The sequence below is a fragment of the Rhinatrema bivittatum genome, chromosome 10 (genome assembly GCF_901001135.1).
Source record: "Rhinatrema bivittatum chromosome 10, aRhiBiv1.1, whole genome shotgun sequence".
Taxonomy (NCBI): Eukaryota; Metazoa; Chordata; class Amphibia; order Gymnophiona; family Rhinatrematidae; genus Rhinatrema; species Rhinatrema bivittatum.
This window is the reverse complement of record NC_042624.1, coordinates 95,699,338-95,724,867: the sequence shown is the minus strand read 5'-3', so window position 1 is coordinate 95,724,867 and position 25,530 is coordinate 95,699,338. Positions and strand designations below refer to the sequence as shown.

General features: G+C 43.0%; 1 protein-coding gene across 1 annotated transcript in view; it reads right to left on the bottom strand.

Moving 5' to 3' along the window:
* The window catches only part of NEGR1 (neuronal growth regulator 1), a 922,687-nt gene extending 914,518 nt beyond the window's left edge, over positions 1 to 8,169 (bottom strand). Inside the window, exon 1 of the mRNA XM_029618903.1 lies at positions 7,787 to 8,169. Coding sequence (XP_029474763.1) covers positions 7,787 to 7,962 — 176 coding nt within the window. The 5' untranslated portion in view covers positions 7,963 to 8,169. The remainder of the gene's footprint in view (positions 1 to 7,786) is intronic.
* Positions 8,170 to 25,530: the final 17,361 nt, after the last annotated feature.

Sequence of the window (25,530 nt, the reverse complement as noted above, 5' to 3'; positions counted from 1 at the left end):
ATTTTCAGAGCTCTTAAATAATCATATATACTAAGGAAAAATACACCGTACAACATAAGACTTTTTTCCCTTAATTGATTATTGTGAATCAAGACTTTCCATCTAAGAAATCCCTTAGTTGCTCTGGTTCCATAAATATATATTTAGCCTCCTGATATTTCAGCAGACACTTGCATGGATACCTTAGTGTCATACTAGCACCTCTATTTATCACTTCATCTCTCATCAAGATAAATTTTTTCCTTCTCTCTTGAGTACTACGAACCATGTCCGGATAAATCCAAACATTTTGTCCATAATATTGAACAGACCTATTTCTAAAGAAAAACTTTAATACCATATTTCTGTCCTGTTCAAAAGCGAAGGACGCCAATAGAGTTCCTCTAGACTTAACTTCAGAGGTAATAGATAACTCAAGCATTTGAGACAGGTTCATAGAAGATTGATCAGGTATCTCCGTTGATTCAGGTTGCAAAGATTTTCTTGAAACAAAGAAGGCTTTGGTAATTACCGGGGTAATTTCTTTAGGAATTTTTAAACAAATTTCCATATATTCTTTTAGCATATCCAAAGGCATCATTTTCTTCAAGATAGGAAAACTGACTATCCGCAGATTTAAAAATCGTAACGAATTTTCAATATTTTCTAATCTCCTTTCTGTTATATTGTCTGCTTTTACCAAGTTACCCTGGATCTTTTCCATCGTCTCAATTTTTTCCTCCAATTTTCCTATTTTCTCCTGGTTTTCATTTGCAACTTTCTCTACCTTCAACCCTCTCTTATTCAAATCCAAAAATGCCTGAGTTAAAGTTGTAACAGCGGATTCGATAGAGGTCATAGCATTCCACAATGAGTCCAGAGTTACTAAAGGCGGTTTCTGTAAGGAAAAAACCATTTGAGGTTGTATTTTTACCAAGTCTTGAAGCCCATTAGATCCTTCGATGTTCTTTGCCAGACGAGCCCTTTGGGGGTCCGGTGTGGAGGCTGCAGTAAATCCCGCCGCACCTCCAACCTCTCCGGGCGACAATACCTCGGCTTGTCCATCCGGTTCAGCGTGCAGAGACTCTCTCCTCTCCATTGAGTCTCGCGATGTTTCGCTGCTTACCTCCTCCGGACAAGCTCTCGGTTGCGTCGGCGTCTCGGGTGCCCCCGGGCTGAGCGAGATCTCGTCGGCCATGGACAGCATGCCGAGCTCCTGCACCACTGTCCCCGCGGCCCTCGCCTCCGGCGTCTTCGGGGTAAGGTCGAAGAATCTGTCGATCTTTGGTTGCTGCATTTCTTCGTCCTTAATGGAAATATTTTCCTTAAGTCGAGCTTTACGCTTCGTATGAGGCATGGTATATTATTTTAAGGAATTAATAGTCAAAAAAGGCAATTTTTCTGGACCAAAGAACGGAGCGACCCCTCGACACGTCTTATGCGTCGGCCATGAATTTTTAATTTCCTAATGAGTATCTCATGGGGGACTTTGTCAAACATCTTCTCAAAATCTAGATATTCTATATCAACCCACTCACCCTTGTCCACATGTTTATTAACCCCTTCCCAAAAAAATCTAACAAATGTCTAAGGCAAGGTATCCCTTTGCTAAATCCATGTTGGCTTTGCCCCATCAGTCTATGTATATCTAGATGGCTAGTAATTTATTTTTCTTCAGAAGAGCTGATACCATTTTCCTTGGTGCCAACGTCAGTCTCAAAAAAGATGTATTAATTGAGCATTTGAGACCACATAGGTTTCTTCTTCATATATGACTAGAGATGTGGGAAACTCCCACCTCACGATGTTCTCTAGCTATACATTCGGTTTCATCTTGCTGAACTGTTGATCACAAAGTAAAACTAGTGCAACAATCAAAGCATAAGAGAGTTATAACCAGCAGAAAAATGGATTACTTAATGCTTCTGTACAAATTATTGCTGATGCCCCATTTGGTGTATTGAATCTAATTCTGTAGGCTTCATTTCCAAAAAGTATAAGAAAGTGGAAGTCTAGAGAAGAGATACCAAAATTGTTCAGAGGCAGCACCATAAGTCCTTTGAGGTGAAACTTACAAACTTTTTATATATACTGAGGGAGAATAGGATGAGGGATAATAGAAATGCATGCATCATTTTTCAGCAGAAAATTCTTGAGTAAGGGGTCATGGAATGAGGCTGAAAGAAGGTAGAATTCTGGGTAACATAAGGACATATTTCGTCATAGAAATGTGTGTTGGGGAGATTCCTTTTATGTAAATTCAACATTCCAGTTTCAAAGTATATTAACTAAAATGTTGATATTCATTTTTAATTGCATGTTTGTCTTAGATGAAGTTTTCTTTCTTTTGAGGCACTCTTTAATGGCTAGAAAAGCTGGCACTTATTTAAGAACAACATGCTTGTGCTATGGTTGGTACAATAATTTTCTTGCTTGGTGCAGTGCCATGTAATCATTCAGCTCTCATTAAGAAGCACCTCTACAGAGTTATTGACATAAAGCTGATTTGTAGTGCCATTCCAAAAGTTTTCTTAGTGCTAAAATGACAAAAGATTCTGTCTATAAAGGCAAGGAAAACAAGCATGAAGTCTGGCCAAGGTGCACACTTTTTTTTTCCAGCCATTTCATCGTTGAAGTTTTGGTATGTGGAACCTGTCTGCTGGCTTAGTGGAAATGCTGTGCACTGGGATGGGCTAGATTCCTGAATTTGATGGGGGTGGGGAATTTGTGAGACAACATTCATTGCTCTCTCTGTGGAGAGGGAATTCCTACCATCGCACAAAAGTAACACCTAGGGGTGGAATGTGATGCAGGATGCATGTGTAGCAGGCTCTAAAGGGAGCCATTGTCTGCAGCGCCCTGCAAGACTGACTTAGAGTGAAAAGAAGAAGAGAGAACACAAATGGGAGTAAAATCCTAGGTGGCAGTGAATTAAGGCTTATTGCTCTGCAAATCTCTTTGTGACAAGTTTTGATCCTGTTGAAACATAGACATATAGCATATGCCAACAGATAAAGACCATAGGCCTATAGAGTGTGCCCAATTAACTTCCTGGTGAAATACTTTGGATGTTCTCTGGTTTTTCCCTTCATGTCTCTATGCTTAAGAACATAAGAACATGCCATACTGGGTCAGACCAAGGGTCCATCAAGCCCAGCATCCTGTTTCCAACAGTGGCCAATCCAGGCCATAAGAACCTGGCAAGTACCCAAAAACTAAGTCTATTCCATGCACTGTTGCTGGTAATAGCAGTGGCTGATTTCTAAGTCAACTTAATTAATAGCAGGTAATGGACTTCTCCTCCAAGAACTTATCCAATCCTATTTTAAACACAGCTATACTAACTGCACTAACCACATCCTCTGGCAACAAATTCCAGAGTTTGTGCGTTGAGTGAAGAAGAACTTTCTCCGATTAGTTTTAAAAGTGCCACATGCTAACTTCATGGAGTGCCCCCTAGTCTTTCTATTATCCGAAAGCGTAAATAACCAATTCACATCTACCCATTCTAGACCTCTCATGATTTTAAACACCTCTATCATATCCCCCCTCAGCCATCTCTTCTCCAAGCTTATCCTCTGCTTTCTTGAATTCCATTACTTATGTGTCTCTAACACCTCTCCTGGGAAGTTGCTCCATTAATCCACCACCTTTTTCATGAAGAAATATTTTCTGTTACTTGCGAGTCTACCTCCTTGGAGCTTCACCTGGGAGCCTCTAGTTTTAGAATTTCTTTTGCATTGAAAAAAGGCTTATTTCTTGTGAAATATTTTGCTGAAAGTCCAAATGAACTGGAGGAAACTGCTGAGATCAAAAAGGAAATCAGATCCATACTTATCATAAAAATATAAAAATGGTTCAAATAAGTAAATAACTCAATAAATTGCTAAAGTAGTTTAGAACACATACTACACATGTAACTTTATTTCCATGTGCTACATTAAATATTGCACATGGTCCAGGAAAGGTTCTTCAGAATGGGTAGAACCCATCTACTTATTTTAGCTTATAAAGTTCAATGCTTCGTGTGAAAATGATGACGGCTTCAAAATCTGACTAGAAAGGTATCATACAAGTTTATTAACCAGCAAATTATTTAAAATGTTAAAGCTATTAGATAATTAAGGTATCTGTAAACCAAACAAATTAGCATAACTTTGTTGCTGTCACTAAAATAAAAATGCTGTTGACTATCTTTTAGATTCAATTACTTTCAGCATGGTGGACACTATTTACCTTGCTAGGATATTTCAAACCTAAAAATTGCACATTTTCTAATTTTACATGTTAAGAAAAGGTGTTAACTCTTTTGAAAACCCATCCCTGGAAAAGGGAAAATACCTGCGAATGTATGCAATCAGTTTAGCAGCCTGAATACTCAGCACACGTACATTGTACACCACAGCATCAGCAGACAGCAGTGTAGACCTAGAATAGCAGGGTCTAGATCAGGGCAGTGGCTAGGAGGGGGTGGATGGTGTGATGGTATAGGGCATATCTCTGTGAGTGGCATAAACTGAGGTGCCAGAGATGGCATCTGGAGGAAGAAGTTATTTCTGCCCAGCTGGTGAAAGGAAGGGGGGGGGGGTGTGGAGAGCGAGGGTAGGGGACCCATGCTTCTCACCGCTTCCGGACAGGGCACTAAATTCTCTAGCTACGACACTGCTCTTTGTGCTAGGAAAGGCATTTAAGTGAAAAAAAAAAAAAGGAGAGGAAGCAAAATGCAAGAGGAAGCAACTTCCCCATGCACACATCAATGTTTTATTTAAGCTGAATCATATGGGGGATGATATGCTTTCACCAATGATATTGTATTAAAACTTCAATATATTAATGAATACTAGCAAGAAAAAGCTGTATTGTTTATTACTAATGAGTTTAAGGTGTTCATAGCATACCTACTTTCTAAAAATATATATTTATTTTATTTTTTTTTTATGTGTGCAGTTCCTCCTGAGAACCATATAAAACCATATAAAACATGTATCTATTTTTAGAAAGGATTCTAAATATGAAAATCCATCAGAAGTTCCTAAATTATTTCATAGACATAAAAGAATATTAAGATTATGGAAAATGCATTAAAAATTATGTATTATACAACCCCCCCCCCCCCCAATATAAACCATATACCATATCAAGTTCTTTAGTGGAGCATACAGGATCTGTGCTGCAGGTTCAGTTTTGGTGATCACTGTATTTCATTCAGATGGCACATTTGCTTTTTTTCCTCAATATTATAATTTGCACTTCACCTTTATTTCAGAAATGATGATGTGAAGACAGTTCAGCTGGTCACCATTACCATTCTTCTTAAAAATAAGATGCTTTTCACTTACAGTAAAATTATTCTATTTGATCTCATAAAATATCTCTGTTTCCATGTCTCATCTCTGAACTGAGACCAACCACTGTGGATGGGCATTGCCACATGTTTTTAGGCCTTAAAAAATATCAGTACGAAAAATACATCTTAGCACACGATTGCCAAAAGTGATCAAATGTGTAATCTTTGGAAGGTACAAAAACTGATTTAATTATTAAGCACAATCACGTCTTCACAAGGCTAGTGTACAGTCTATAGTTTTCACATATCAACTTGAAGAAAGAAGTAAATTGCATCACCTTTTCACTCAAAGCAGCCAAACCAGGAAGCTGAGAGAACACAATGCCTTTTACTAGTAAATTTCTTTGTCCTGTCTACCTAAAATGTGAAACCGGTTGAAACTCAGATTTAAAGAGGCCCACAAGGAAGTGGAACTGAAGTATACTGCAGGAGTACAATTTGTATTCATTGCATGACATGCATATTGTAAGCTTTATCAAAATTCTCTGTCTGGCTTGTTTTTGAGCAAAGAATTACTCCTGCATCAAAAATGGGAAAGTGATACCAACTGATTCAGTTTGTAAAGAGAAATAAATTATTCAACTAATGCTCTGGCTTGGTTTCTGCAGGAAAAAAAAAATCAAGAAAAGTGTCTCTCTGGATTGGTTTGCAAACCCTTTAATAAATCTACTGGAAATGTGTTTAATTAAGGCACTTGTAAATCCTGGAAACATCATCTGCTCTCCAAAGGAAGGAGAATGGTTTGTAACAAAAATTGCTTGTGGCAAACACTACTGCAGATCAAAGTCCAAGAAGTTTCAGTCATTTGGTAATCAGATTCAAACTGGTGAGAAGAGCACATATAGCAAAAAGTCCTTTGCATCTTTTCATTTTCTGAACAAATACAATTTAAAAAAAAATGCATTTTAAATAGAAGAGTAATAAGCACATAGATAATGGAAACACACGGAGCAGGAGCGTTGTACTACTTTATTTGTACACATTAACACTTCCTATTTGACTTGTAAACATACGGATACCATATAGAATATTTGGCTTCATAAAAGGAGGTAGAGCTGGGGGTAAGCATATAATCTTCACTGCCTAATAACACAATGCAGGATTAGATATTCAATTTACTAAATCACCCTTTTTGCCTCACCTGGTTAGAAACAAACAAAAAAAAAAACCAACACATTGAAAATCCCCTATGCAGTATATATATACATGATACTGTGTATGTATTTCTCTAAACAAATTATATCTGAATAGCACATAGGAGGCAGTATTTACACTGTCATCTTAAGTTTAGACCTATGCAATCCTTAGCAATATTTTTTTAATTGAATAACACCGATTGTCAAGCTTCCTTACACAAAAGTTGGGTAAATGCACAGTGTAAAAAAATGCAAATACATGACAATTGTGCCTCAATGAAAGACAAACCTTCCCCTATTGTCTATGCAATAAAGTGCCATTGACATACCCAATCAAATCCGAACATCTAAAGAATAACTGAATGTTTATTAGACAACAGGGTTGAAGTGCTGATCGGTATTACACAGGTTATAATGCTAAAACAGAGTTCTAATTCTAACTGCAATACATTTTAGCTCAGATAAAAATATATTGAGATTTGTATTATACACAAAATCCACCACACCCATTCTTTCAAATTGCACATTCAATTTCTGCAGTAAACATGGGATGGGTCTGTAACATTTCAGTGTAAGCTATGCATCCTGTATGGCATGCACAAAGCATCATCACATGCTACATGTGCACTCACTTTCTATAATCTATATTTGACAGCACCCCCCCCCTACTTCCACCCCCCCCCCATCTGTAATAGTCATCTTCACCTTACACCCCTTACACTAAAGAGGCTGGCACCTCTGAAATGTACTTGAATTTGCCGAGGAATACGGATTGCTACAGAGTTTCTATGGATGCCAAACCATGTTAGATGACAGGAAATATTTACAGTGCATGCACATCCTCTGCAGTTCTCCTGGCTCTTAGAAACATTGCTAGCTGCTCAGTGATAATGAACCCTTCCTCAAGCTTCTACTTCTAGCAGGTCTGTGAAGAGAGGCAAACTTTCTTTTTTTTTTTTGTGTGTGTTTAGTGTCTGGTCTGATGGGGAGATAAAAAGAAAACAACTCCAAGCCACCCCCAGCCCCGCTAGAAAAGTCACAGGAAGAAGAGACTTCCCGAACTCTGCCGTAGTTTCAAAGTGTCGTCCCCACCGATACATCGCATTTCCCCCATTACTAAATGCAGGCTGTCGATTTATTTGCAGCCAATTTCTGCGTTTATGTAGCCTGACAGTGTTAGAAACGTCCCGGTTTGCATGTTTTATAACCCCAAGTCTTTTCTTCTGTACACATATCTAGAATAGAAAAAAAAAATACTGTTTGCTGATTTTGTTTTACTCTGGTCACTGGCACCGAGAAGAAAACGTTTTTGTTTTTTTCCTACCTAAGCACTGCCGTGTCCCCTTGTCTGACCATTAGGTTGTCCACAGCTGGCCAGGGAAAGTCCAGACTTTGTCCTGCAGGGAGGCAGGAGGGCAACAAGCAGCAGAGGCTAAGAATGACAGCCGCAAGCCACTGGTTCGAGCAACAAGCACCCTGCACCAGCATCATCATGTCCATTACTGCTGGGGCTGCCCGTTCAGCTCGCAGCCGGGGGAGAGCAAGAACCTCCAGCAAGTCTTGCCCGCAACCTGCGGCTGACAGGGATTCTTGAGCGAGTTCCCCCCCCCCCGCGGTGGAGAAGCTGAGGCGCTGTATTCTCGGGTGGCGCGCACACCATCTAGTGAGGGAGCGTGCAGCAAAATGAGAGCAAGCCGAGCAGCAGCAGCAGACGGCCCCCGGGCTCTGATCCTGTTGCCATGCAGCCGTTTCCTTAGCAACCGGTCTCGGTGACTGGTGATGGAGCACAGAACGCAGGGCTGTATTGCAACAACTGAAATACAGCGCGCGCGCACACAGACACACAGACACACACACACACACACACTTTTCAATGCATTGATTGTACGGCGATGCCATCTTTGAAATTTGGTTCAATGCGATCGGCAAGCCGATTTCTCGCAAGCTTTGCCTTCATTCACCTCCATGCTAGATACACGGCATCTGTCAGTTCTGGAGCACCGTGCATTACCTCTGCCCTTAAACTGCGGGCATGGTTTCTTTAATCAACATTTTGACCAAAATACACAGGGCATTCTTTAAGCTGTGTAAATAAAATGAGTGTCCTTCTCACTATTTTAGAGCAGCTTCCCCATCTCCAGCGTCCTCGTGAAGCTGCCATAGCCTGAAATCACCGATATTCATGTTTCAGATTCAGATAATTTGCTTTGGATTTTTGAATGTCATTTTCTGCTTCCTTGATGCAGAGTCTTATGGTACTTTCATACTAAGCAACTTTGAAAAATTCCAAAAGAAGAAATTTACAGCTACTAATCTCTCTCTCTCCCCTCCACACCCACAAACATGTGTGTGTGTGTGTGTCTATGTCTGTGTGTATATAGATAGAGTTAGAGTTAAAGATATCAATATGAAATTTACACAGATCTACATGTAAGGCGGCGCAGGCTAGTCCTGCACCACCGAGGCTAACTAAGGCGCAAGCGCGCCAGCGGTCGGGCAGGGGGGAGGGGGTGGCGGGGAGTAGCGCGGGAGAGCGTCGGGGGGGGGGGGCAATGGCTGATGGCTGCAGCGATTTGAATTGCTGCAAAGCCATTGGCCGCTGCCATAGCAGCCGGTCGATGTCGTGGCAGATCCCCTGCCAGACGAACCCGGTGAGCTGCGGAGGAGGGAGCGCTGGCAGATTGTCCATGCGCAGGCAAGTCGTTTATAAAAAAAAAAAAAATCCTATTGTTAATTTTCTTCCCTAGGCTTTCCTTCTGTGAGGGTTTTCTGCCTTCTCAGGGATGGTTACTCAGTTCTGCGCCCCCCCCCCCACTGCGTGGTGCACCCCTCCCCCCCCCAAAAAAAATTGAAAATAAACAAAAAATATATAATTCAGAGTACCATCCTACCATCCTCCGCTAAAATTACTGTTATTTGCAATCCATAGCAGTATTAAGACTACATAATTGTCTTTACGTTTTGTATTCATATTGTCTGAAGTCTAGGGGTTAGGCAGAGATGCATCGTCGTTGGCGCTGCTGTGAGACCCAGCCGGAGGAGACAAGCAGATCACAAGCCTCTCAGAGGAGGTGTAGAATGCCAGCTCCCTGCGGGCGTCTGGCAACCCCCCTCCTGGCCCTCCTTCTCCTTCCCCTGCCTTACCTCCCCCTGCTTGCCTGCCTCCGGGGAGAGTGGCTCTGAAGTGGAGGCCTCCCCTTTCCATGGGAGCTACCCCAGCCCAGATGTTGTTTCTGCCCCAGATGTTTCTCTTAATGCTTCGGGTACAGTGTTAGATGATACAGTCCAGGTATCCCCGTGGGCTCCCACACAGCCTCCACCAGCCCCCAGCGTTGTTTATTCCGAAGGGTAAGGCAGGCGCCTTCGAGCCAGTCTCATTTCAAGGCCAGGGAAAATGAAAGTCTCCAGCTTTAAAGGCATCTGGTAGAGGGTGGGTGGGGGCTGCATTGATGGGGCAGGATTATGAGTTCTTGCCAGGGGAGTTGGTTGCGTGGAATTGTGCTCCGCAGGTGGGAAGCAAGGTTCGCAGAGCAGCGGGAAAAAGTACAACAAATACAAGGGTGGCAGAGGGTAACTTATGGAGCCATACAGGTCTGGATCCAGTTAGGGGATCCCATAAGGAAAGGGGTAGGGATAGAAACGCCTCTGGAAGCGTTGCATTGGAAGGGTTGGACGGGCATCGGGTGCCACCTGAGAAGTATCCTCACGGTCTTCCAGGCAGATGTAGGGGAGGCACCCCCCATTTCCCACCAATGGGTGAGGGGCTGAGGGGTTAAGGAGGTTTTGGAGGCTGGCCTATGGGGCACAGGGAATCAGCTAAAGTGGGCAGGGACAGGCCAGTAGAAGTGGGTAAGGAATGGGGGACTGGGGAGGACACACGAGATGGGGTTACAGAAGGTGGTTTTTCTTCAGGTTCCTGAGGATGGGGCATTGGGGGATGCGTGGCATGCGGGTCCATGGGCAGTCTTGTGGCCTGTGTTTCTTTGCCGACAGGTGCAGTGGATGCAGCATTTCCGGGCACATCCCAGCAGGAAGCCTGGAGGGACCGGGCGGTTATGTATCCCATTGAAGGATGGGAGTAGAGAGTCGCAATGGCGAAGTCCGGAGCATTGGAGGCATTCGGAGGGAGTTTACTGGGCCCAGGGACAGGTGAGTATGAAAGTGCAAGGGAGTATAAGAAGAAGGGCAAGGGCAAAAAGATGAAAAGGGTTAGGCATTCGAGTTCTACGTCTGACTCCAGCTCGACTTCGTCAGTGTCTTCCACCTCCAGCGACTCAGGGGCGGGTTGACGTGCTGGAGCAGAGGTGGGTGCATGGCAAGATATGGGCCATCCAGCATTATCATCCTTGACAGAACTGTGGGAAGAAGTCCCATGAAAGATGCGGAAGCACATTAGGAAGCGGAAGTATGTGAATATTTTCAAATTATTGGAGGGTAGATGGGGAGGAAGGAAGGATAAGAAGAAGAATAAGAAAAAAGGGAAGGACAGGTCAGGGGTGCCCAAGGTGGCAAAGAATATTTTAAACTGGGTTAGAGGTTTCTTACGCTTTGCTAGTGTAGTTGGACACTTTGAGCCGGTACAGTATGGGTCATTGTTGGCCTATGCTGACAGCATTTTAGGAGTTTTTCGGGATATTGAAAGTTGGGCATGGCTCAACTATGATGAAAAGTTCCGGGACAAAATGGCAGGTAATCATCATATGACATGGGGTACACAGGATATCAACCTGTGGCTTACGCAGATGACTAACAAGGGTGCTCTAAGCACAAGAGGGGCAGTGGGGGGTGGGAGTGGTTTGAAAGGGATGGCGACTGTAGCAAGCGGGGGAGGAGTTTCTAGTTCCTTTCGTGCTGGAGGCAGCATCAGTAGGGCACGGACTGGGAGCAAGGTGGCAGTTAGTGGGGCAGATGTATGCTGGTGGTTTAACAAGGCGGGTCATGTGGTGGAGCCAATCCAGCCACTAAGTACACCAATAGCCAGGGAGGGGCAGTCCGCAAAGGGGGAAAGCAATGAAATTCCTTTTAAAAAGGCATTTCCCCCTGTTGTGGTTGAGGCGTTACATTCTGGTTTATCTAGTTACCCTGACAAAAAAATGGCAGTTTTGTTATATGATGGTTTTAGGGAGGGCTTCATAATTCCTTACTCGGGCCGGGGGGGGGGGGGAGGTTTACCAAAAAATGTCAGATCGGTAGGGAGGTGGGCGGGCATTGCCCAGGAAAAACTAGAGGCCATGCTCAGTACGGGGCACATCGTCGGGCTGTTTGATGACCCCCCCCCGTTTCAGCGGATGCATTTCTCGCCATTAGCGGTCATTCCGAAGAAAGCACCGGGTAAGTATAGATTGATTCTTAACCTTTCATATCTGGCAGAGGAGTCCATGAATGATTTTATCCCTAAAAGCGCATGTTTAGTGCGAGGCAGCATTAGATCTAGTGCACAAGGCAGGGCAGGGTGCCCTAATGGCAAAGGCGGATATTGAGTCGGCTTTTCGGTTGTTACCCATACATCCGAGCAGCCTCCCTCTTTTGGGATTTTCATTCGAGGGAAAGTATTTTTTAGATTGGTGTCTCCCCATGGGGTGCGCAGTATCGTGCTCATTCTTTGAGGCCTTTAGTACCTTTTTGCACTGGTTAACAGAGCAACATATACATTGTAACAGTATGTTGCATTACTTGGATGACTTCCTTTTTGTAGGGCCCAGCACATCCAACCAGTGTTGGGAGCAGTGGATGGTTTTATGACAGTGGCTGGCAGGTTGGGAGTCCCAATTGCACAGGATAAGATGGAGGGTCCGTGCACACAGTTGACCTTTTTGGTTATTGAATTGGACTCTGTGGCAATGATGTCTAGATTGCCAATGGAAAAGGTGCTAAAGCTGAGGGAGTTGGTGCAGGAAGTGAGAGGGGCGACTAAAGTGACGCTGCGGAGGATACAGTCCTTGATCAGGTCACTCAATTTTACATGTCAGGTCATCCCCATGGGTCGGACATTCATCAGGAGGTTATCGGCTTCCATGGTAGGCATTTGACGGGTCACCATTTTATTAAGGTGACTCGGAAGGTCAAAGAGGAACTGGGGGTATGGGAGGTGTTCCTGGAGTTGTTTAATGGGGTGAGGTTGATACCAGGCAGTGAGACATCCAATTTCAATATGGAATTATACTCGGACGCAGTGGGTGCATCCGGTTTTGGAGTCTACTTTCAAGGGTGGTGGTGCGCAGAGCCGTGGCCGGAGAATTGGTCGTCAGGGGCATCACAAAAAAATATTACTTTCCTAGAATTATTTCCTATAGTGGTAGCCTTGGTGATCTGGGTGGTCTATGTTTCCACTGCAAACATAGACCTTGCAGGTATCGGCCCTGCTACGGGCCGATACCTGCAAGGTCTATGTTTGCAGTGGAATATTAATCTGAGAGTGAGGCATGTTCCAGGCATTCATAATGTGATCGCGAATGCTCCCTCTCATTTCAAGTGGAGTCTCTTCAGGGAGTTGGCACCGCATGCTTGCGAGATGGCGGAGCATTTTCCAGAACATTTGTGGCAGCTCGGTCGGAGGAAGAATGGAGATTGATATGAAAATCCATGGTGCCCGCCACTTGGGCAGCCTATGTTACAGGAAGAGGCATCATAGCACGCTTCCTCTAATCGATTGGATGGAGAGGGGACCGAGTTGGAGAAGAGAGGATAGTGCAATTTATACTGTGGGCAAGGAGCAATGGCTACTCCTTGTCTTCGGTCAAGGGACACGTAGCAGGGTTTTCATTCTTCCAAAAGCTGGAGGATGGGGCAACCCGGCGGTGAGCTGTGTGGTCAAGTGAGAGCTCGGGGGATGGCAGAAAGATCAGGAGGGAGTAGGGGATAAGAGGTGGCTGATCAGATATTTAGTTTTAATTTGCATTGCAGAACGGTTGGCCTCTATATGTTGGTCAGGTTATGATGTTTTTATTATTTCGGGTTGCCTTTTCATTGGCATTCTTTGGGGCGACAAGGATTAGTGAATTGGTAGCGAGATCAAAAAATAACGTAGTGGGACAGGGGTTAATGGTTGATCAAGTGCAAGTTCAGGGAGGTATGGTGACAGTTTGCATGAGGATGTCCAAGATGGATCAGAAGGGAAAAGGCCACTACATCAGATTGATCCCGGCCAGGAACGCTTTAGTGTGCCCTGTGCGGGCGACGCAGGCATACCTGGCAGTACGCCCCAGAGTGGCAGGTCCTTCTTGGTACATAGAGATGGGGTGCCGCTCACGAACTTTCAGTTCACACAAGTTTTGAAAGCTGTGGTGGGAGGGCTTGGATGGGACACAGAATGTTACAGTTCACATTCATTTCAGATTGGGGTGGCTACGACAGCGGCGGAAAGCAGCATGTCAGAAGCTGCGATTAAAGTGATCGGCAGGAAATAAGCAGGAAGCGTAAGGTGGTGTGCGGGGGTACAGAGTTTTTTTAACTGGTATTTCTTCTATTACAGAGATAAATGGAGTACTTACAGTGCCGGGATGGGCCATTCCTTCATACATTGGGTGCAGAGGCAGGCAGCGCAAAGACCATACAGAACAAACCTGCAATTGGACAAGTGGTTTTGGAAGATAATATGGTTTGGCAAGAGGGGAATGCGATGGGCAGAATTGATATCCTTCCTGCAAGAGGGAATACCATGCATTATAGCGATACATTGGGGGGGCAATGATGTGGGGCGTTACTCGTGCAGGGACCTAGTTGCCATGATTCGGAAAGATTTAGTGAGAGTTATGGTGTTATGGCCCAGCGTTATAGTGGGTTGGTCGGACCTAATAGTGCGACTACAATGTAATGATGAGACCATATGGAAATGGGGAGTAAAGAAATTGAACAGGCAGATTGGAAGGTGGGTGGTTCAACAAGGGGGGTTTTGGATTCGGCATGAGTGGGTGTGGGACCTGACTGAAGGGTTGTTTAGGGGAGATGGAGTGCATCTGTCCAAGATTGGGATGGATTTGTTTAATAATGCCTTGCAGGAAGGATTAGAAAGGGTGATTTAAGCGTAAGAAAGGGCCGCAGTGGGGGAACAAGGATGTTTTGGGTCATCCTTGTTTTGTGGCGGAAACCCGAGCCCAAGTTGTAATTGTAATACTGCATTGTAGGAAATAACATTGGGGGGGGGGGATCTCGTGTAGTTGGGGGGGCTGCTACACGAGATGGCCAATGAGCTAGGGGGCTAAAGCTCAAGGCCGCAGCTTACCCTCGCTGGGACGAGGCGGGGTAAGGAGGCGGGGGAGTGATGGTACGCCTCATCACTGGGACGAGGTGCAGAACAAAGAAGGGAGGGGGTGATACTGTTAATTGTTACAGTTCCCTGCATTTGTGAGGGCTCGAGTTAGGAATAAACTGTGGTCTTTTTGTAAAGCCAAAAGTTGTATTGTGTTTATTGTGAGAGGGACAAGATGGAGCCAAGGGCAGCTTCTTGCCTCCCTAAGTTACTGGTTATTCAATGTAAATTCCCTATTTATACAAAAAGAGCAAATGAATGTCAAAATTTGAATTTGTGAATGTATACAAAACAGTACTAACACATCTTTTTTTTCTTACTAAAAAATCTCATTACCACAGAAGCCCTCCCTATTTCTGCCCCAGTTTGGTCAGGCAAAATGATCCAATTAGTAGAGGCATTTCAGTTTAAAACATTGCCTAATTTTTCTTGCTTTCCTGCACCCACGGAACCTCCATTTTTGCCCACAAAATTGCAATGTTAGCCCTTTGTATAAAATCTATCTAATAAGTGCTGGTGGAAGGGTAACCAGCTGCCCTAGGTAGTGATATCGTCACATGATCTCTCTCTCTCACTCAAATCGCACACGACAGACGACCTCAGTTCCTCAGAGAAGTACATACCCAAAAAACATAAAACACCCTCCAGCTCTGTGCCTCAACTGCGCCACTTCTCATCTCGCTCATCCTTTCAAGACTACCGCCCTTAACGGCTACTCTGCCGCCCCGCCCACTTCCAGTGCCCTAAGCCACCGCCTACCCTGCCTAACACTTCCACTGGCCCTGTATCTAATATAGAGTGTATGGAAAAAATGCAGGTAAGTTTCCTTAAATGATATAAAAATATTAGCCCCTAGGGACAGTCTGAGCAAACAGTGACCTTCCAGGCAAAATTTTTCTGGGTTTTGAACTTCAGATAATTTAAAGTACTGTGAGTCACTCATTAATTTTTTTTTTTTACTAATCACCTCCCTGGTAGTCCATATTTGTCATATACTGTATGAAATTCAACTTTTTTTTTTTTTGTAGGCTGGGGGTGAGGGGGAATGGAAAGTTTCTTCTTTATATCATAAAACTCCTTGCTTCCTGAGCAAGGAGTTTTATCTACTTTATCTATTTTATCTACTTTTGATTCCAATTTTTCCTCAAAGTTGTCTTTTATCAATTCTTCAACTTAGTTTTACCTCAGATACCTTTTTGCAGTCATTGTTTTTTTTTTCACAATTTCTTTTTCAGTTCTTTTTTTTTTTGTGGGGGTTTCTTTCTTCTGATTTCCAATATGCCCTGCAACAATATACATGTTCACCCAGCCTCACCAGAGCATCAAACTCACTCAGGTAGACACCCTATCTAGAGCCAAGATAATGATTTCAAATATACATGCTAATGTGTACACTTTGGGAGGCTTGCAGCTCCTCAGGCAGACTTTTTCCGCTTAGGCATTCAGACTTTAACAAGAGGACAGGAACTCTGAAAGCTAGAAAAACAAACACTGAGGAAGCAAACACTCCTATAGAAAAAGGACTGAAGACAGACACTCAGAAAGGTACACACAGAAAACAAACATAGCAGGAAAATGTGCCTAGTAAGGACTATCATGTAGATAGGCAGGCATTGACACATACAGAGGGGACAACTGTGCCGGTACTCATAGAAGGTATTCACAGGACTGAGGCAGAGAGGCACTGAAAACCTTCACAAGCATTCACAGTACAAGCAGTAGTAAAATAACTATTGGCAATAACCATTCATTCACACTGAGGTAGATCTTTAAAACATATGCGATCGCGTACTTTTGTTGGCGCACCAGGCGCAAACAAAAGTACGCTGGATTTTATAAGATACGCGTGTAGCCACGCGTATCCTATAAAATCCGGGATCGGCGCTCGCAAAGCTGCTGATTTTGGGCAGCCTGCGCGCGCCGAGCCGCACAGCCGGCCTCGGAGGGAACTTTCTTTTCGCCTGCCCTCCCCTTCCCCTCCCTTCCCCTGCCTAACCCCCCCCCCCCCCCCCGGCCCTATCTAAACCCCCCCCCTACCTTTATTTCGTGATTTACGCCTGCCCAAAGCAGATGTAAATCAACGCGCGCCAGCGGACTGCTGGCGCGCCATCATCCGACCCGGGGGCTGGTCCGGAGGCCTCGACCACGCCCCCGGGCCGGCGCCACACCCCCGGGCCCGCCCCCCAAACGCCGTGTCACGACCCCGAAATGGCACGTCATTCTAGACGCGCCCCCGACACGCCTCTTTTCGAAATCCCTGGGACGTACGCGAGTCCCGGGGCTCTGCGCGCGCCGGCGGCCTATGCAAAATAGGCGCGCCGGCACGGGAGGGCTTTGCGCGCGTAAATCCGGCCGGATCTACGCGCGCAGGGGTTTTAAAATCCGCCCCACTGTGACTCAGTTTAGAAGACCAGAATTAGCAGATAACCCTTCCATTATTGCCAACCCTTCCAATTTAGATGTAATACTTAAAGTTGGAGAACTAATCTCCTTGTGAAGAAGAGGTCACATTGGTAGCGCCAAGTAAGCTAAAGAAGGTCCAGGAATGGCACTCAGGAAAGGAAGAGAAAAGACCACCAGTGCAAAGGAAATGGAGGAGCAGCGCAGGTGCTAGCATGTTTGTTGCCCTGTGTGAACAATTGCTGTTTGCCCCATTCTGGTTTTTTTTTTTTTTAACACAACATTTTTGATATTTTCTCAATAACCAACACACAGTAGAAATTGTTAGTCTCACGCTGTATCTCTGGCCCCCTTTCCCTGCCGAAAAATGTCCTTCTCCCTCTGGTAATCCAAATTTTCCAAATTGACACATTCCCTATCTTTCCATATCCGCAGCTTCAAAATCCCTAAATTGTGCAGAAATAATCCCCAGGTGCTCATGCCCCACACCTACTGGTACCTAAAAATGGCACCGGCTGGGCTCTATAGCCAGCACCAGACTGGCACTGGCACTCAGAAAACCCTGCATAAAAAGACTTGGAGCCCATAAGGTATTAGGCCTATTGTAATGCATGATAGGTGTGGATCTAGCCCTCGGACAGCCTTGAGTAAACTGAATGACAATAGCAATAGCAATATAGTAAACTTCCCATACCAAAATAGTACTAACTGGCTGCCAGCACTCAAACAGGAACCCTATTTCTGAAAAGGCAACACTGCAAAAATGTTTATTTTTGGCATATGAAATAATCATTTTATATGAAATAGAAAATTCTTAAAAAATTGTTTTCTAAGATTGGATACACAATGGTAGATGAATATAAACACATCTGTAGATACAATAGTTTGAGGCTTATATCCCACCATAGTGTATTTTAACAGGTAGATCATATTGCAAAGAAGCAGTATGGTAGGGTTGAAGGGAGACTCGGGTCTGTGCTAATGGGTTGTCGACCTCACATCCACAGAGAGGCAGAACTGGAACAGCTGCAGGAGTGCAGAGCAAGGCCTCACTGCGAACCAAATAACTAAAGTCAGAGATTGTGCGCGGTTACTTGAGGAAGGTGAACTCTGGGGTATGCAAAGGCATTATCATCAGACATCCTAGAGTTTAAACCATGGAATTAGACTGAACAATGTAATGCGTTCCCCCCTCCCACTCCGAGTCTTATAGAATTTGATTCCATGATGATGCAGAAGAAAACCAGAAGAGTAAGCTTGGCCTGTGTTCTGAGGGAATCGGCTCAGCCAAAGGACTTCAACCTCACGTGCCTTCCCTTTCTCCTGATCTCTAGAGGGCCACACTAAATTAATTTTGCAACAGTGTTCTTGAGTTCTGAACTGCTATCTACTGCAAAACTTCTTGTCTCACAGATCACTCAGTGTTCTCTGAGGTTGCATAAGCAAACTCACTTGACATTTGACCATAAAAGAAAAATTCCTTCTTAGTTTTACATTGGGAGCAATAGACTACAGTTTCTTGTTCTCTCAGTTTAGTCCTAGAGTAGCAGCATGGATATTGAATCCTAAACTGATCCCAAGAGAAAGTTCTGTGCAGCTTGATAGTAGCGACCACAGTGCAATCAAATCTAACAGTTACTGGAGGGAGAATGATTAAAAATATCACAGTAACATTTAACTTTAAAAAAGAAAAACTGTGATACATTGAGGAACTTATTAAGAAAAGTAAAAGGAGCAGTTATGAGGACTAACAGTCTGCATGGTGTGTAGAGATTTTAAAAATACCTTTTTGGAAGCTCAAATAAAGACATTCGCATGGGTAAATGCAATTTTCACACCTAAGTTGGTTGTCTGGAAATTGCCCTCCATTTCTACAACGCGCATACCTTTAGCCGTGTTCAGATGAGGCATTCCCAAGGACATGTTCAGCCTGGGAAGGAAAATAATGAACCTAGGTCAGGGATAGGCAATTCCAGTCCTAGAGTGCAAGAGGCACATTTGCATACAAGGCCTCCATTGTATGCAAATATATCTCGTGCATATTCATGGTGGATGTCCTGGAAGCCAGACCTGTTTGTGGCACTCCAGGACTGGTGTGGCCTATTCCGACCTAACGTGAATTTTCATTTCTATGTGAGTTGTTTTCTATAGAACAAGTACCTACAAAAAAAAGCAGGTGCAAATGTCCATGTGTTTGAAAGAGAAAAAAGAAATAACCTTTCTCTTTCAAAAAAGGTGCAAAGTCTGAGGGCTTTGCCCAGTGTGAGCAGTTTGAATATTCCCCATAAATTGAATATCACAAGTTAAACGTTGAAAAAATACCAAATATCTGACAGCATAACTAAATGGGGAGTGGAAAAATATATTAAAACGTAAAGTAATCCTTTAAAAATTGAAAAACAGGTCATAATGAAGAAAATAGGAAAGAACATAAGCACTACAAATTTGATGCAAACCATTAATAATATAAGCCAAGAAAGAATTTGAGGAAAGACTTACCAGAGAAACTAAATAAGATTTACCTCAAGTACATCAAAAGCAAGAAGCCAGTGAGGGAGTCAGCCAGACCATTAGATGACCAGATGGTAAAAGGGTTACTCAAGAAGGATAAGGTTATTGCACAACATAAGAAAACAAGAATTGTTACACTGACTCAGAGCAAGGTCCATCAAGCCCAGCATTCTGTCTCCGACAGTGGCCAATGCAGGTAACAAGTTCTTGGAAGATATCAAAAAGTAAATCAAATTAGGAATGTGCAGAAGGAAAAAATTTGTTGCTATTTGGTATTCATTGTGCCGGGACCCAAATCCGTTGCATCCGTTTTCGGGGAAACCCGATTCATCCATTAGTTACATTTGGTATTCATTTTCCATTAAAGTTGGAAAAACAAAAAAAAAAACCCCCAATCCCAACCCTTTAAATTTAATTAACTACAACCCCCCAAGACTTGCCAAAAGTCCCTGGTCGTCCAGCAGGAGTCCTGGAGCGATCTCCTGCACTCAGGCCGTCAGCTGCCGTTATTCAAAATGGCGCCAATAGCCTTTGCCCTTACTATGTCACAGGGGCTACTGGTGCCATTGGTTGGCCCCTGTCACATGGTAGCATGTGGTAGCATTTGACAGGGGCCAACCAATGGCACCGGTAGCCATTGGTTATCCTCCTTCTGCCACATCTCTGTAATGCCTATAATGTCCATATCTTTGTATAATGCCATACAGTCTCTCTCACCAATCTTAGGGGGTTATTTTCCAAGCTGGGTAAATGCAATTTTGCATGCATTAAGGTATTTTTGCATGCGAAAAATACCTTAACACATGCAAAAAGCACCATAATTCATGGTGCGATGCTAATTTGGAAGAAGGGGAGGAATGGTATTTCTGTCCAAGTGGGCTGGCTTCCCAGTTTGCGAAGCCATCTCACACAGTTTTAACGTCGGTAATAACTACACCTTTTTCATTTGCGTTAAGCTGTGTGATATGGCTCTATCGCATTTTGCGATCTTTTCACAGGTAGAGAGTCCATCAAGCTAGGTTAAGAGAACATTGTGCAAATCTCATATTTGTGTGAGTTTCCTCACTCTGAAGGACATCAAATCTTCACAAGAGTGTACTGTTCTGTTCATATGTCTCACTCTGAATGTCAAAGTGGCCCCTAACCTCTACACTACTACCTAAACCTCACCTCAAGTAACTAGGTGGGCCTCAACTAGAGGTATAAATACCTACCTACTATAAGGGCCTTATAGCTAGGCGCTTCCTCTCTCTCTCTCTCACTCTCTCTTACTTCAGCCTTAAACACAACCTCTCTACATGGATATTCTAACTTTCTTGTTTTGCAATTATCTTTCGATGATACATCTCTCTGAATCATGTGCTTCTGAGTGACTGTCAGCTTTCTCCATGGTCTAGTTTAAACTAAATGAATTATTTGCTTCAGTCTTCACTGCACAGGATATTGGGGAGTTATTGGAACCATTCTTTGTTGGTAATGACTTGGAGGAACTGAAACAAATCAAAATAAAGCTGAAAGATGTGCTAGAGCAAATTAACAGACTCAAATCACTGAAATCATATGGTTATTCACCCCAGAGTTATAAAGGAATTAAACTAAAGAATTGAATGCCTGCTACTGGTAATCTGTAACTTATCATTAAAATCTGCCACTGTACCTGATGACCAGAAGATAGACAAAATAATGCCATTTAAAAAAAAGGGGGTGATTCTGGAAAGCAAACTGCAGACAAGTGAACCTAATATCAATGTGAGGCAAAATAGTAGAAATGATTGTCAAGAAGAGAATTACCAGGCATATGGATAAACATGGCTTAATGAGGAAGAAGCAAAATGGATTTAGAAAAGGGAAGTTTTATCTTATCACATTGTTAGAACTCTTTAAAGATGTAATTAAGCATGTGGTTAAGGGCGAGCTATTTGATATATATACATCTAGATTTTGAGAAAGCATTTGATAAAATCCCTCATGATGACTCCATGGGATAGGAGGTGATGTCCTGCTGTGGATTGGTAATTTGTTAAAGCATTAGAAGTCAAGAATAAGACTATATCATCATTTTATCCAATAGAGAGAGGTGAATACCGGAATGCCCTAGGGATCTCTAATGCTTCCTCGGGTGGATTTTAAAAGCCCTGCTCGCGTAAATCCGCCCGGATTTATGCGAGCAGGGCCTTGCGCGCCGGCGCGCCTATTTTCCATAGGCTGCCGGCACGCGCAGAGCCCCGGGACGCGCGTAGGTCCCGGGGTTTTTGGAAGGGGGCGTGCCGGGGGCATGTCGAGGGGGTGGGACCCGATGACGTGGCGTTTCGGGGGCGGGGCGTGGCATTTCAGGGGCAGGGACCGGGGTGTGGTTTCGGCCCAGGGCATTTCGGGGGCGTGGCCGCACTCTCCGGAACCGCCCCCAGGTCGAGTCTCGGCGCGCCAGCAGCCCGCTGGCGCGTGTGGATTTACGTCTCCCTCCGGGAGGCGTAAATCCATGGATAAAGGTAGGGGGGGGGGGTTAGATAGGCCCGGGGGGGTGGGTTAGGTAGAGGAAGGGAGGGGAAGGTGAGGGGAGGGCGAAAGAGAGTTCCCTCCGAGGCCGCTCCGATTTCGGAGCGGCCTCGGAGGGAACGGAGGCAGGCTGCACGGCTCGGCGCGCGCCGGCTGCCCAAAATTGGCAGCCTTGCGCGTGCCGATCCAGGACTTTAGAGGATACGTGCGGCTATGCGCGTATCTTATAAAATCCAGCGTACTTTTGTTTGCGCCTGCTGCGCAAACAAAAGTACGCGATCGCGCAGTTTTTAAAAATCTACCCCCCTGTGTTTTACTTATTTATTAATGATCTAGAAAATGGGATAAAGTGTGATGTGATCATATCTGGAGATGATACAAAGTTGTTCAAAGTTGTTGAAAAATAGGAATATACTGTTATTTAAAACAACATAAGAAAATATAAAATTGATGTCAGTGTAATGTATCTGTTTACATTTGTACTGTTGCAAGACGAATAAAAAGTTGAAAAAAAACATAAAAATCAATGTTATTTCTTATATAATTGTGTAATTTGAAAAATAAAAATGTTGTGTTATTTGAAAAGTAAAAATGCTCCTATTTACAAATTGTCCATACTATGTTAATGCATGCTATTTGCAAATAACACACACTACTGCATTTACATGCTAAAGCAAAAAACAAAATAAAAAAAAGAATTGAAATGAAATTTTAAAAAGAAATGAAAGAAGAAAATTAAATGAAACAAATTGTGGCATGCTCATCCCTATTAAAACATGAGCAGATTGTGAGGAATTACGGGAGGATCTTGGGAGACTGTGAATGTGGGCATCTAAATGGCAGAGGAGTTTTTATGTGGATAAGTATAAAGTAATGTACATAATAAAAATAATCCCACCTATACATACAAAATGCTGTGTTTCACATTAGGCCTTGCCACTCAGGAAAAGGACCTTGGAGTGATTGTGACTTAGATGAGCCTAATGATCTTTATCTGCCATCATATTCTTTGCTTCTATGCTTGTAATACATTAGAATCCTCTGTTTAATGTACAGCAGCAGTCAATAAAGCAAATAGGATGTTAGAAATTAACCAGAAAGGGATAGAAAATAAAATTGAACATATCATAATTCCTCTGTACAGAAGGATGGTGCGGCCCCACCTTGCCTATTGTGTGCAGCTCTGGTTACCCCATCTCAAAAAAGAAATAGTGGAACTATAAAAGGTACAGAGAAGGTAAAAAAAAAATGATAAAGGGTATGGAATGGCTTCTATATAAACAAGAGCTTGACATGATAAAGCTCTTCAACCTGAAAAAGCTATGAGTAACAGAAGTTTATAAAATCATGAGTAGTGTGAATGGCTATTTATTCTTTCAAATAATGCTTGGAGGATAGAACTATCCATAAAACTTACTAGAAGTGGATTTAAAACAAATTTAAGACAAGTCATTTATTTCAGTAAGTGCACAGAGAAGTTGTGGAGTTGGTTATCAGAAGATGTGGTCAAGGCCAATAGGTGATGGGTTTAATAAAGGTTAGGACAAGTTTCTGGAGGACAGGTCTTTTAACAGCTACTTGCTGGGTAGACTTAGGAAGCACAGTTTCTTACTGCCAGGAGCTGGATGTGACTAGAGAATGGATCTCCCCATTAGGAAATATTGAGTTCTTCTTCCAAGCAACTCAGATTAGCTACTGTGGGATAAGGATGTTTGAATTATTGGTCCTGTTTTAGTGTATCATTTTTTTTATGTTCTTATGTTCTTTTTTTTTTTTTTAGAAATAGTCAAAACCAAATCTAAACATTCAATTTTAACAAATAGGCATGATGTACCTCTCAGTGTATTGATTCACTAATGAGTGATTTTTTTGTGATATTCTTTAGGATTGTAACTTAATTAGATGATGGTAATTGTGATTCTTCCTGCTCCTGTAAGCAAGGTATCACTCATACAATCAGTGCAAATTGTGAAGTAAGACAAATCTTTAGCAACCAAATCAATGATGATAACCTAGCTGGAGAGCAACCAAGACATTTTTTTTTTATTCCATTGTATACTAAAAATAAATAAATCACTTTTTGAAAAGTAGAGTCTGTGAGAACTGTAAACAAAAAATAGTTTCAAGGCTATTATATTATCATGCCATACAAGTCAAATGACAAAATAAAAAGGTATAACTACCCAAAGAGCAGGAAATAAACATTTTAGTGGTAGAAGGTATACACACAATAGAAAGGGGAGATGCAGACTAGATATACAGTCCAAAAGACTTGGTTAATAATAAAGTAATTTTTTCTTTTATTTTTCTGTGAGTTCAAAGCGGTTCATCCCAAGCTCATTACAATATGAAACAGTCTTCAACCGGTATTTGGTAGAACCGTCATAATGGTTAGGGTTTAATTAATGGTTGAATTTAGTAGTGTGATTTGACCTATGCAGCGACCATATTCATCCAATAAAGATCTTCTTTTGCCAATAATGTTGTGCCAGAGAGCTCCATGCACAGAAAAGTAACTGGAATTTGTGGAGGGGGGAGGAATGGAAGATGGGAGGGTAGGTTTGGAGATATCATATGGCATTGAAGGAGGAAGTGAGTATGCACTTAACAGCTTTTTAATTCAAAACGCACAAGCTCCTGGTTTTTGCCTACTCTCTGACTAGCTATTTAATGCAAAACACACAAACTCCTGGTTTTTATTTGCCCTCTGACTAGCTGTTTAATACATACACACAAAACTCCTAGTCATTTTGCCAGCCTTCTGATTAGCTATTTAATATAGACACACAAACACACTAAAGAATATACCCCAATAGTTTATCTTTCACCAAAACTTTTAGGTTCTAAAATTTCCCCAAGCAATACTTACTTACCAATTTTCTTCAGCCACCAGGAAGGTGATCCTCTCCTTTCAGTGCTCCCACCTTCACATATCTACCAAACATGAAAAACCATCTGAAGATACAACCCGCCGCTCAATCCATCCTTGATAACCAGGAATTATATTGACCATACCAGTCAAAAGATTTTTCCATATAGACAAAAAACGTTTCTGTATTCACATTGATATAGCTTTTTAGTACACACATGGCTCTTCACTGAAGATGCACAACTACTAAAAAAAGAAAAAAAGGTGAAAAACATAAGCCTCATGTAAAGGAGTGGCTCTACAACCTCTCTTTAACCTGTGTGGGACCAGGCATTTAGCCTGGTCCAGTTTAGAGCCATAGAGAAAGAGTTCTGTGGGAGTTTCCCCTGGGAGAAGGAATAAGAATGTGAGCCCAGCTAGAATCAGATGGACCCAGTGTCTCCAGGAGAATGCAGCCCCTGACACATCTCAGTTCTAAGTGAACCCTGTGAGTATACTGCTGGAGGTAAGCAGTTGGCATGTTGTAAATGCTGGTGTTATAATA